The sequence below is a fragment of the Suncus etruscus genome, chromosome 9, assembly GCF_024139225.1.
Source record: "Suncus etruscus isolate mSunEtr1 chromosome 9, mSunEtr1.pri.cur, whole genome shotgun sequence".
NCBI classification, from domain to species: domain Eukaryota; kingdom Metazoa; phylum Chordata; class Mammalia; order Eulipotyphla; family Soricidae; genus Suncus; species Suncus etruscus.
This window is the reverse complement of record NC_064856.1, coordinates 105,570,424-105,583,223: the sequence shown is the minus strand read 5'-3', so window position 1 is coordinate 105,583,223 and position 12,800 is coordinate 105,570,424. Positions and strand designations below refer to the sequence as shown.

The 12,800-nt window shown below is 54.3% G+C and overlaps 1 protein-coding gene across 1 annotated transcript in view; it reads right to left on the bottom strand.

The window, feature by feature from the left end:
• Positions 1-2,625: 2,625 nt before the first annotated feature.
• FADS2 (fatty acid desaturase 2) overlaps positions 2,626-12,800 on the bottom strand; it is a 30,828-nt gene continuing 20,653 nt past the window's right edge. Inside the window, exons 5-12 of the mRNA XM_049779689.1 lie at positions 11,088-11,213; positions 7,852-7,912; positions 7,644-7,720; positions 4,238-4,335; positions 4,016-4,112; positions 3,818-3,897; positions 3,590-3,715; positions 2,626-2,907 (exon numbers count right to left, since the gene is read on the bottom strand). Of these exons, the coding sequence (XP_049635646.1) occupies positions 2,856-2,907; positions 3,590-3,715; positions 3,818-3,897; positions 4,016-4,112; positions 4,238-4,335; positions 7,644-7,720; positions 7,852-7,912; positions 11,088-11,213 (717 nt within the window). The 3' untranslated portion in view covers positions 2,626-2,855. The remainder of the gene's footprint in view (positions 2,908-3,589; positions 3,716-3,817; positions 3,898-4,015; positions 4,113-4,237; positions 4,336-7,643; positions 7,721-7,851; positions 7,913-11,087; positions 11,214-12,800) is intronic.

The window sequence follows — 12,800 nt, the reverse complement described above, 5'->3', positions numbered from 1 at the left end:
ACTTTCTGTCTTGTCCCACGTTGGGACTCCCGGAGCAGACTGCCCACTTTGCAGAGAAATCCCTTTGGTACCCTACCGGGCCGGCCCGATGATGCTGGGGCAGAAGCGCATCCTGCATCCCAGAGCAAAGTTGACCTGATGGATGATGGTAGCTCCAGGGAGGCAGCGCACCGGGCCTCGAGCGCCACCCAGAGGCTCCCGGAGTCTTAGCAGGTACGTGGCGGGAGCTGCGCCGGTGCGCCCCTAGCGGTGGTCTCGGGGAGCACAGAGGGCCTGGATGTCAGGTCTTTGCTTGGCCTCCCAGACTCAAGCAGTCACAGAATTTAGGGACAGACTAGTACAGGCCAGGATTGCAGGGAAAGGGAGCACTGGGAGAAGCCGCGATTGGTTCTAGCTCGGCAAGCAGGGAGTGGAAGAGAGGCCAGCAAATGCAGTGTTGGGAGTGGTGGGTGAGACTCTGGGCTTAGACTTTCACATAGTCATTCACACACACAAGTGACTGGTGTGGCAATGACTACTTGTACAGACAAACATCTGGGCTACCTCATCTAGATTCTCTGATTCTGGACCAGAAGAACAGATGTGGGCACAGTGGCGCTCAGACTATGGAACCTCCCACGCTGGCTCATAGCACCCCAATACTCCCACCATATCCCCTGCCAGGGTGCCTGGCTCTGTGGGTCAGGGGAACTGACCAAATAGGCTGACACAGCATAGACTGTCCCCCTGAAAGAGAAAAAGAGAAGGCAGTGGGACAGAAGGGGCAGTGGGGATGGGCTCGTTCTACAGTTAGTAAGTGAAGCTTCTAGTTGTGACTCTACCCTGGATTTAGGTGTATCTACCTGAAACCCGCCCATTTCTGGGTGGGGTCTTGGGAACTGGATATTACATTACCTTACCTGCTAGAACCCTCCCATTTCCTGGGAGTGGTCTTGGGAAGGTGAGATCAGGCCTTTGAGCCAGGGGATTAGGGTCTTTTGGCCTTTTGCCAGCATGGAGAAGCATGGGGAAGAGACATGGCCGGACAAGTTAAAACACAGGGCAAGCTAAGGATAGCATGCATAAATGGTTGAGACTGACCACAGGTGTGATGTATAGGGCATGAATAAAGTTGATGCTTCCTGAAGCCTGCCTGTGAGTGAGACTTCTTTCCGACGTTCACCTAAACCTAGGACCAGCCGGTGAAGGGGGGTTGCAGAGCCACGTGGCCTGGGATGGCAGAGAAAGGTCCCTCCATCCATCCACCACCCAAGCCCATCCTAAGGGCTTAATGCAACACTAATGTCTGTGGGCCAGAGCCAAGACTGTCCCATATTCCCCCACTGAACTGACCCATCCCACTTGCAGTGACCTCCTCCCTCCCTCCCAAGTCCTGCACTTAGTGGCCCCCAGCCCTAGTACTGGAAGTCAGGTCTGGCTTTGCAGGGAGGCAGAGTCCTGTTTTATAGCATCCTGTGAGCTGGGGTGCTTGCTAGTGGGAAGGAAAGGTGGTCCCCATTGTTGTCATTCACCTGTCAAATCACTTTACTTTTTCTTTTATCTTTGTTGAGTTAATTATCACAAATACCCTTAATTATATCAGTCCTGACCCTCGGGTGATTTTATTTTAACGTATTATTATATATAACATTTATTAGCCAGTTCATAAAAGAGGCAGAGAAAGCAGCAGAGAGTTAAAAGCTTGGCTGGCTCACTAAGATCCAAGGAACTACTGAGAAACCCTGGCCAAAATATACCGCTTCCTGTGACACTGATTTCTTGTGCAAAACTGAAGGCTGAGACCTCAATTACAAACCCCACTTCTGCCAGCCCCAGAGGACCATTTCTGGCAAAAGTAGACAGCACCCTGGGAAGCCCAGAGCCTTTATGGGGCAGACAGGAAGACAAAGAGTTACAAGAGTCATGACACTCGGATCTCGGCGCTCTGGGGAACCAGCTCCCATGGCTGTGTGGTCCTGGCCAGCTCTTGGGGTTCCAGGGAAGTGGAGGGGGCAAGGGTGCAGAGTAGAGAGACAGCAGGACAGGAAAGAGCTGAGGATGCCCCTGTCCCCTCCATCCCCAAATACAAGGACACAGCTCAGCAAAGGCATGAGAATAAAATTATTTATTTCCCAAAAACGTAGAGCAGAGGGGAGTAAAGTGATCTAAAATGAAGGTCAGTTGCCAATGCGTCCTAGGGGTGGGGGGAAGACAGCGGCTCCAAGGCTGGGGTGCTCCTGATGGTGGGGGTTTTCCACAAAACACCCCAAAGGGTTCTGGTCTTACTGTCACGTGCTCCCCCAAATGCCCCATCTGCTCAGTCAGTGCAGTTCTCCAGCTCCCTCCCAAGCCACACACGGGTGGGTGTTTGTAGGTGAAGGCCCCAAGCACCCAGGCCCCCCGGCTTCAGGCTTCTAACCCACACTGCCTCCTCCACGTGTCCCTAGTTCCTTCTGCAGCTCCTCAGTGTCCCCCACCCCACCCTGGGGTGAGCCTGCTGGTGGTCAAAGGTAAGATTGTCAGGGTCCAGCCCACCCCTAAACCCCAAATATCAAAAGGGCTCTCTGGTAACAAAAAGGGTACAAAATCAGAAGGTAAGTGTGGAAGACGTCAGAAAAGGGGTGTGCCAGGATGTCTCTCACGGAATGGCACCTGAGGGAGGCCTGAGAGTTTCCAAGGGCCCCACTGGGTATGGGAAGAGGGGTTCGGCCACACACCTGCACCTCCCTGAGGCCAAGACAAGGTGCTGGAAGTTAAGAAGGGAAGGAGAGAGGAGAGGAAAGAGACCAAACCTGTGTCCACAGGCCACGTGCACCCCTGGAGCCAGAACCCACCGCCCTGGGACACCCACTGCTCTGTCTCCCAAGTCTGTTGCTTCATTTGTGCAGGTAGGCATCCAGCCACAGTTCCCCTGATTCTTTCAGGGACCTGCAGGGGGAGAAAGAGAAGGGTGTGGTCAGTGGGCCCTGTTGGGTCCCATTTACTCCTTTGTTGCTTGTTTGCGTATCCTCAAAGAGCTCCCAAAATGAGAAATTGATTCCCATCACCTTGTCCCCTTTTGGGGGGAGATCTTGGTAATATTTACCCGCAGCAAATAATCCACAGACAGGAGGGTTAAGGGGTAAAAGGTTGGGCGAAGAGACTCCTTCGTCAGCCTGCTGCTAGCTCCAAAACACACCTCGAGCCAGCCAGCCAACTCTGGCAAAAGACCCCCAAAACCTCGCTCCCAAACTATTTATTCAGCTCTCAACAGCACCCCCACCTGGGAGGTCAAGGTGGGACAACAGGCAAAAAATAATCTTTTTTTTTTTTTTTTTTTTTGGTTTTTGGGCCACACCCAGCGGTGCTCAAGGGTTACTCCTGGCTATCTGCTCAGAAATAGCTCCTGGCAGGCACAGGGGACCATATGGGACACCGGGATTCGAACCAACCACTTTAGGTCCTAGATCAGCTGCTTGCAAGGCAAACACCGCTATGCTATCTCTCCGGGCCCAAAAAATAATCTTATGGAAATATTTTCATATACAACAGGCCCCAGATACGATGCAGGGCAGAGTCCCTCCATGCCCCTAGCCAATCCCGGGGTACCTGCGCCCCTTCCCCGGCTCACCTGACGATGTCCAGGAGGGCCCTGAGCAGTGGCTTCTCCTGGTACTCGATGCCATGCTTGGCACACAGGGACTTTACCAGGGGGGCCACCTTGTGAAAGTTGTGTCGGGGCATGGTGGGGAAGAGGCTGCAGAGACAAGACAAAAGGGGGACAGTCCTGGTCACTTCCCTTCTTGCCAAGGAGGGGACAGGGGACAGGTTTGGATCGGACCAGCCCCCTGGTACTCACTGGTGCTCGATCTGGAAATTAAGGTGCCCGCTGAACCAGTCGTTGAAGAAGGACTGCTCCACGTTGCAGGTGGCCGCCAGCTGCAAGGAGGCAGTGGGTGGTGAACCCTGAGACCAGACCTTCCCCCCTCAAGCCTCACCTTCTCCTCCCCCACACCCTTTACAGCCAGGTTCATTTGGGGGGGGGGGGGGTTCTCACCTGGCTACTGAACCAGTCCCGATAGGGCTCGCGGTTGACATCCATGACAATGTGGTTCATTTGCGTGACCCACACAAACCAGTGGCTCTCCAGAAACCTGCAGGCATGGCTGGCTCAGCACCCCATTTTTCTATCCATCTGTCCATCTGTCTATCCATGGACAAACCCCGCGCACTGCACCCCTTTCCCCTGCCCCAGGGTTGACCGGCAACGCATGGGTACCTGATAAAATTGAGAAACAACACGGCCCCCAGGACGCCATAGAAAGGGGTGTAGGTGATGAAGAAACGGGTGTAGTAGCTGATGGCCCAGGCCAGGTCCTGCAGATAAGACAAGATGAGGAGGTGGAGGTGACAGGACCCCCGAAGACGTGCTGATAGGCACTCAACCTGCGGGCATCAGGTAGGGTCACGGCGACTCAGCAGGAAAGAGCAGGCCGATTGGCAGGTGCGATGGGAGGGGGTCAGGGCATGGAGCGGGGAGCCCGTAATCACCTGCACACATGTCACCCCAACACTTGGCAGGGCCCCGCACTGCCCTTCGGCACTGCCTGGGATTCCTCCCTCCCTGCAGCTGGACAGCGTGGCAGGGCAAAGGCCAGTGGACGCCCCTGACCCAGGCCTCCGGTTACCCCGCTGTCCCCAGCTGCCCCTCCAGTGGACAACAGCCGCCCAGTGCAAGGAGACATGTTGGTTCCTGAGCAGGCATCATGTCTGTTGGACACAGCCTAAGCCCTGCACTGGGCCATTCTTTCCCTGCCACCGGGTGCCAGAGCCAGAAACATCCCTGAGTTCCAAGGGCACCTAGTACCTAGCCACCATGAGACAGCTTGCATAGGACTAGGTGGCTGGTGTGTGTGTGTGTGTGTGTGTGTGTGTGTGTGTGTGTGTGTGTGCGCGTGCGTGCATGAAGCTGGGGTTGTGTCCAAATTCCCACTGGCCCACATCTCGGCCTCCGGGGCAGCAGGAAGGTTCTGACATGCCCTGTCTGGCTGTGACTAGTTTCCTGCCAACCAGAGAGATCAAGTTATTTGGGTGGCTCAGACAGGAAATGACTTGAACGCCTTCCCTCACTCCATGCTGGATACCAGGGAGGAAACAGACCGATTTAGGGGCAGAGACTTCGGTACGGACCCCCGCCCCTCATTGCTGGCATCAGCTGAGTGGGAGGGGAGAGCAGTGAGTAAGGCTGAGAGGGAAGAAAAGGGGACCATTATTCCACACAGAGCCAGGACTTCCCAAAGGGAGAATTTCCAGAAAGAATGTTGAAAGGAAAGGGGCCAGAGATAGTAGACCCCCAGGATGGGTGGGAGCAGGAAAGGGACCCCTCCTCAACTCAGCCCTCACATCTGGGGTGGATCATCCATACCCTAGGGTGCGAGCTGCTATACCCCCTCTCTAGCCAGATGCCCACTAGACAGTGATGCCTGGGAGGGCCAGAGCGATGCAATAGAACAGTAAGGTGGGGCTGGAGAGATAGCATGGAGGTAAGGTATTTGCCTTGCATGCAGAAGGTCGGTGGTTTGAATCCTGGCATCCCATATGGTCCCCCAAGCCTGCCAGGAGCGATTTCTGAGTGTAGAGCTAGAGTACCTCCTGAGTACTGCTGAGTGTAACCCAAAAACCAAAAACCAAAACAAAAAAAGAACAGCAAGGTAATTCCCTTGCACGTAGTCAACCAGGGTTTGATCCCCCACATTCCAGATGGTCCCCCAACCACTGGCAGGAGTAATCCCAAAGCACAGAGTTGGGAGTTAGCCTCAAACAAATCCCAAATCAGAGTGACCCCTGAATGCAGAGCCTGGAGCCAGGCCTGTGCATAGAGCTGGGTGTAGCCCAAACAATTCCAACTCCCAAAGAAGACCCTGTCACAAGCGATTTATAGGTCAAAGCGTGTCTCTGCCTGTGTGATCACAGGTCCGGGTCTTTGCAGCACGCCCAGGTCCCTTGAAGCCTCTCCCCTCCAGCCTGCACCCTGGCAGGGCAAGGCAGGGTGCCCCAAGGTCTGAGGGCCCGATCACATTCCCTGGCTCTGCCACCTGATCCTTCAAGTATCAGGATTTCCTTCCCTACCAAAGCCTTGGCCCAGGCTTTGTGTTCCTCTGTCCAGGAGCAGAGAGGGGAAAAAAATGAAATATTCATGTCCGGAGTCATGAAAGCCGATTAAAATACCCCCAGCAGACTTCCTACCCCCCACAAAGCTGGGCTCACTTCCCTTTCAGCTGCCATTTTTCCCCTACAAGAACTCAAGTGCCACAACTGTCCCTACTGGGGCAAGCAGGCTGGATTCAAATGCTCTCCCTCTGCAGAGCTAACCCCAATCTCACGCCCTCTGGCTCCAACACTCTGACCCCAGCAATAGAGTCAGGCTGGCAGGGCTGTGCCCAGTTGTTCCTGGCACACGTCCAGTCCCCAAGAAGGGACGTCACACAGGGTCCAAGGAAATGGGGGTGGCGATCACTTGGCTAGAGAGACCAAAAACCTCAGTGTCTGACAGGAAGCATCCAGCTAGTCTGTCTTTGTTGCAGGTTGTGCTACTTTGGGTATAGAGCTGGGGGTGGCCGGGGTGATGGTAATGATAGAGCTGGAACCCAGGGCAGGGCATATGCTCCAGTCCTGTGACCCATCTCTCCAGCCCCCAAGTAATTATTTTTAATGCAAGTGCATAAAAGTTGCCGGAAGTCCCTCAAATGTCAAGGCCAGCAGGAGGTGCTGTTACGGAGGTGAAAGCATCTCCTAACCTTCAACAGCGCCAGGGATGAAGAGATGCAGACAGGGGAGGAGAGAGGAAAGGAAAAGGAAAGGAAAGAAAGGGACAGGAGGGGCCAGAAAGAGAGGTGGCTAGGAGGGCTGCGAGAGTGCTTTGCAAGTAAAGGTTCTGGTTGGACCCCCAACATCAAGCACAGAAATGCCCCAACACAAAGCCCAAAGAAGGCTCCAAGAATTGCCCTAGGGGCCAGAGAGATAGCACAGCAGTAGGGCGTTTGCCTTGCACGTAGCTGACCCAGGACGGACCTGGGTTCAATTCTCAGCATCCCATATGGTCCCCGAGCTGGTCAGGAGCAATTTTGAGCGCAAAACCTACGTGACTGGGTATCCCGAGTCTGGACCCCTATTTCTTTTTTTGTTTGTTTTTTTTTGTTTTGTTTTGTTTTTGGGCCACATCCGTCGGTGCTCAGGGATTACTCCTGGCTGTCTGCTCAGAAATAGCTCCTGACAGGCACGGGGAACCATGTGGGACACCGGGATTCGAACCAACCACCTTTGGTCCTGGATCGGCTGCTTGCAAGGCAAACGCAGCTGTGCTATCTCTCCGGGCCCTGGACCCCTATTTCTGCCCTAGGCAAACCCCAGGGACAGGCCCACCCTCTAGTACCACACCCCAGATCCCTTAATAGCCCCACACACCCCTTCCACCACACACCTCCCAAGTCCCAGGATTGCAGGGGAGTGCTTTTTGGAAACAGGGTCCCTACAGATAGCACAGAGCAGGAACACTGCTAGGTTCAACAACCTTAGGAAAGGGGCACTTGGATGTGGAGCCAGACATGCAGGGACAGCTGGCAGACCCCCAAGCCCAGTGTGCCTTGAGCTCTACCCAGGACTTACCACCTCTACCCAGGACTTACCACCCAGTCCTTGCGCACAATCATGGTCATGATGATCTGGTACTGGAAGTACATGGGGATGAGCAAAGGCGGCCCAACTGCAAGAGACAGAGAGAGTGTCAGGCTCCCCCAGATGCAACCTGTCCATGTCTTCAGGTCCCCAAATTCCCAGGCTGGGGCGGGCTGGGACCAGCGAGGATGGTGACCCCCATCCCAGCCCAACACTCACTGAGGAAGAAGTACTCGTGCTGGCGATTGTACGGCAGGTACTTCAGCTTCTTCTTGCCATACTGAGGGGAGATAAAAGCCGTGAGCTCAGGCCGCCCCTACCTGGCCATGTCACCCGCAGAATCTCCTCAGCCCCTGCTGGGTGGTTCACAGGCCTCCCCCCCACATAGGTGAGGTACAGCTGGCACTGGGAGCCCCACTGAACATGGGTCACCCCAATATCGCTCAAAGGCCTGTGACAGGCTCTAACACAGGGGCAGGCAGGCACCCTCGGGACTCTAGGGTCTTTTGGGGGGGGATTTTTTTTGGGGGGAGGTCACACCCGGCAGCACTCACACCCGGAGCCACTCCTGGCTCCACTCTCAGAAATCGCTCCTGGCAGGCTCAGGGGCCCATATGGGAAGCCGGAATTCAAACCAATGACCTTCAGCATGAAAGGCAAACACGTTACCTCCATGCTATCTCTCTGCCCCGACTCTAGGGTCTTAAGAGCTCCAGGTTGACCAGGAGCAACCACTAGGCACACTCACCAGGCACAGGGTCTCTGGTACCCCTATTCTCTTGTGGCTGCCACCCCTAAGCCCCCTTCCCAAGTGCCACAAGCAAGAGAGAGCCAAGGCATGGGTCCCTGGTCCCATGGAGGGCAGCTAGGCCCTGTCACTCAAGAGGCCCCTTTGCCCCCCTTCACCCAGCACTAAGGTCACATGTGCCCCTCAGGACTGATTGGCAGGAGATGCTGTTATCACCAAAATGCAGGGAGGGGGCCCTGCCCTGCACCCCCTTGCCTGAGCCCGAGCCCTGTGAATCAGCCAATCAGAGAGCTAAAAGGAACACTGAGCACCAGCACTCAGCCCAGCTGAGTGAACCATGGTGTAGACACTGGCTCTCGCCCCAGTTGAGCATACAGTGTAGACATCAATACTGATCCCAGCTGAGCAAATAGCATAGACACCGGCTCTGATCCCAGCTGAGCAAACAGTGTAGATACCAGTTCTGAGCACAACTGAACATGCAGAATAGACACTAGAGCTGGCTCCTGCTGAGCACAGTGTAGAACCAGGAAGAAAGCACTGGACAGAGGGGAGCTGTCTGGATATGGGGCCATGGCAAGATGTAGGTCAAGGGCCTGGGGTTGTTTATGCCCAAATCTCAAGGAGATGGTGGGCAGGAGAAAACAACCCCAAGGGCGAAAGTGTACATGGCTCAGCCTGGTGTGACCAAAGCCCAACATCACCATCCCAGCCTGGGAAAAAAAAAAGAGAGGGGCTGGAGAGATAGAAAAGCAAGTGGGGGGGGGGGGGTTGCCTTGCAAGTGGCTGACCTAGGACCGGCCTGGGTTCAATCCCCAGCATCTCCTGTGGTCTTCCGAACCTGCCAAGAGTGATTTCTGAGCAGAGCCAAAAGTAACCTTATGTGCCACTGGGTGTGGCACCCCAAAAAAAGAAGCCGGTGGTGGCTGGGTATCCCCAAGCCAAGACTGGTGGCAGAAGGGAGGGTGCCCGCTCTCCCCATCCCCCAACCTTTGCCCACTGGAGGTTCAGCTTGTCCATGAACCTCAGAGGCTTGGGTTAAGGCCAAGGGGCACCGGGCAATGTGGGGGAGACTTGTCAGCTTTGGAACAAAATGTCTAAGAGATGACAAGAACCTTCCTTGTCTTTCTTGACCTATTAAATTCAGGAGAGGTAATTCAGCCCCACCCAGCCACCCCCTGTCCTGCCCTGGGAACCCACAAACATACAGAGCAATGAGGGTCCTACACCCGGCCTAAGAAGAAGGTTCGTAAGACTCCAAGCCACGGGCCCTGCATGACCAGGGTGATTCCCAGGCGGAGCAGGAAGGCTGGGGAGAACAAGCCAGGGGAGGTGCCATGCGGGAGCTGTTGCTAGGGACACAGGGAATATCTGTTAGGACAGCCAGCCCACAGCCCTGCCTCAGAGCCTCCAAGAAAGGCAAGCTTTTGTCTCCACTTATCAGAAGGCCAAGGGATCAGTTTGAAGAGATGAGCCGATGTGAGCATGGCTGCTGACCAGCTGTTTTCCAGCAGAACAGGGCAGAAAATAAATGCCTTAACTGGCCTGAGGGACCCTGGAATTCCAAATGCCCAAAGCCCAGATCTTTGTCCCCAGAAAAATCCATGATTTGGGGTGTGGGGGATTTGGGTCATGCCTGGTGACACTCAGGGGTCACTCCTGGCTCTGCACTCAGAAATCGCTCCTGGCAGGCTCGGAGGACTATATGGGATGCCAGGTATCAAACTTGGGCCCATCCCAGGTTGGCCATGTGCAAGGCAAATACCCTACCACTGTGCTCAGGTTCCACTTTTTTTGCTTTACAAAAAAAGAGATCAATGAGCTGGAGAGACAGTAGAGCAGGGAGGGCGTTTGGCTTGCACATGGCAGATTCAGGTTGGATTTCCAGCATCCCATAGCCTCCCCTACCCAGCCCACTAGGAGAGATTCCTAAGCAAAGAGATAAGAATAAACCATAAACCCTGAGCATCTCTGGGTGTGGCCTCCAAACCAAACTAAAACTAAAACAAAGAAAGAGATTAAGAGGTCAGTTTCTAAAAATGTCACAAAAAATATTTAGAGTGTATTGTCAACAAGAGGCAAAGACTAGGCGCTGGAAGGGGACCTTCTGATAGAAACTATCAGTTTTGGGGCCAGAACAATAGCACAGTGGTAGGGCGTTTGCCTAGTCCGCAGAAGACCTGTGGGTTCGATTCCGGGTATCCCATATGATACCCTGAGCCTGCCAGGGATGACTTCTGAGTGCAGAGCCAAGAGTAATCTCAGAGCACCATTGGGTGTGGCCCAAAAACAGAACATAAAGAAAAGGGAACTAACTAGAAGGTCAGAAAGCAATTGGCTGTTAGACCTAGCATATATGACTCTCTACCACAGCTGAACTCAGACCTCCCCAGGTCATGTCACCTGCTGGGTGACTGGCACAGGGACCGGGAGCCCAAGAGTTGTGATTTTGAATCAGGTCTCCTGGAGCTGGCCTTCAGGGACTAAACTGGGGGCTTCTCGGAACTTTGGGTTCCAATCTCCCTCTCCCCTGGAATGACAGGGAGGTGTGGCAGAGGCCATGGAAACTCTAGCCTGAATTAATTAGGGCGCCCTGGACTGTTCCCACATCCACATTGGACATACCCATATCTGCCACCCCACATGTCGCTGTCCGGCACCCTGACCAGACCCCCACCCGCCCAGCAACACTGGCCCCCAGCCCTACCTCCACGGGCTGCCACTTGCCCAGGACAAACACATGCAGCATGTTCACATCCGGGTCCTTGTGGAAGATGTTGGGCTTGGCGTGGTGCTGGAAGTGGCGGTGGTTCCACCAGTTAGCAGAGGCACCCTGTGGGGCACGGGACAGGTGAGCAGAAAGTGGGGGCAGGCCAGGCTCTCCCCAGCACCCCCTTTTTCCACCAAACACAGTCCCAGTTGGGTCTTGGAGTCCAAAGATGACTCAATCAGTGCCCGGATGATGGATTAGCCCTCGAGTTCTTGGTACCTCCTGCCTGATCCCCAGGAGAGAGGAGAGAAGCCACAATGAGGGACGCTGGGCACCAACCTCCACCAACTCCAGGCCAGGGTTCCCATTTGCCTCCTCCTCCGTCCCTACACTGTGCCTGCATGGTTGTGGGCAGGGTAGAGCTTGAGGGAGAAAGAAGCATTGTGGTCCACATGAAAACATGCAGGTAGGTCTAAAGCTCACTGGCAAATATAGAAAAACATACAGGTCTAGGGGCTGGAGAGATAGCATGGAGGTAGGACATTTGCCTTGCATGGAGAAGGACGGTGTTTTGAATGCCGGCATCCCATATGGTCCCCTAAGCCTGCCAAGAGCGATTTCTGAGCACAGAGCCAGGAGTAACCAACCCCTGAGCACTGCCGGATGTGACCCCCCCAAAAAAAAAACACCATACAGGTTTAAGCTCTAAGCCAGGGAAAAATGAGAGCTGGTCACACAATGTTTGAATGGATCTGAATGCTCAAGAATAGATCCACCCTCCAGTCCAAAACAGATGATCCACTTGCCCAAGAATGGATCTACTCACCAGGAATGAATCCATCTACTCAGAAATAGAGCATCTACTCAGCCAGGAATGGAGCCACTCACCCAGAAAGTGAAGATCCACTAGCCTGAAAATGGATCCACTCACCCAGGAATGGATTACTCACCCAAAAATAGATCCACCCAACCTTAAGTGGAGGATCCAATTGCCCAGGAATGGATCCACTCCCCCAGGGGCAGATCAGCAAATGGACAGTTGTCTGGGCTCATCCCTTCTTCAAAGAGGAAGCCTTGGTGAGACTACCATGTGGGCACCTTAAGCCACACCCCTACAAGGAGATGCCCCCCCAACACACATCCCCAGGGTAGGGACAGGTCTTGTCCCTGAGTACGGGACCTAGGTGAGCTCTTTCTGGGACAGTCACCAGCAGGCAATGGAGAAGGCTCTCTCTAGTGACAAGAAACCACTTGCTAAACCACAGCTTTAAGGGTTTTGGGGCCATTAGGACAGGAACACACAGCAGAGCCCAGTTTGGCCCTCAGCACCACTTATGTTCCCCTGAGACCCATCAAATGGGATTCCTGAGAACCACTAGGTATGGCACCAAAACTTGGATAAATGAAACAGACATTTTTTTTGGGGGGGTGTCACACCTGGCAGCGCTCAGGGGTTACTCCTAATTCTATGCTCAGAAATAGCTCTTGGCAGGCCTGGGAGACTATATAGGATGCTGGGATTCAAACCACACTGGGTTGGCTGCATGCAAGGCAAACGCTCTACCACTGTGCTATCTCTCCAGCCCGAAGCAGACATTTTATTACAACCCACAGGTTTTCACCACTGCTGCAAGCAGGAAGAGCTCCGAGTAGCATTTGGGGTGACCTCAGAACCCCCCACTAAGTAGGCGAGGACTCATTAGAGCCAAA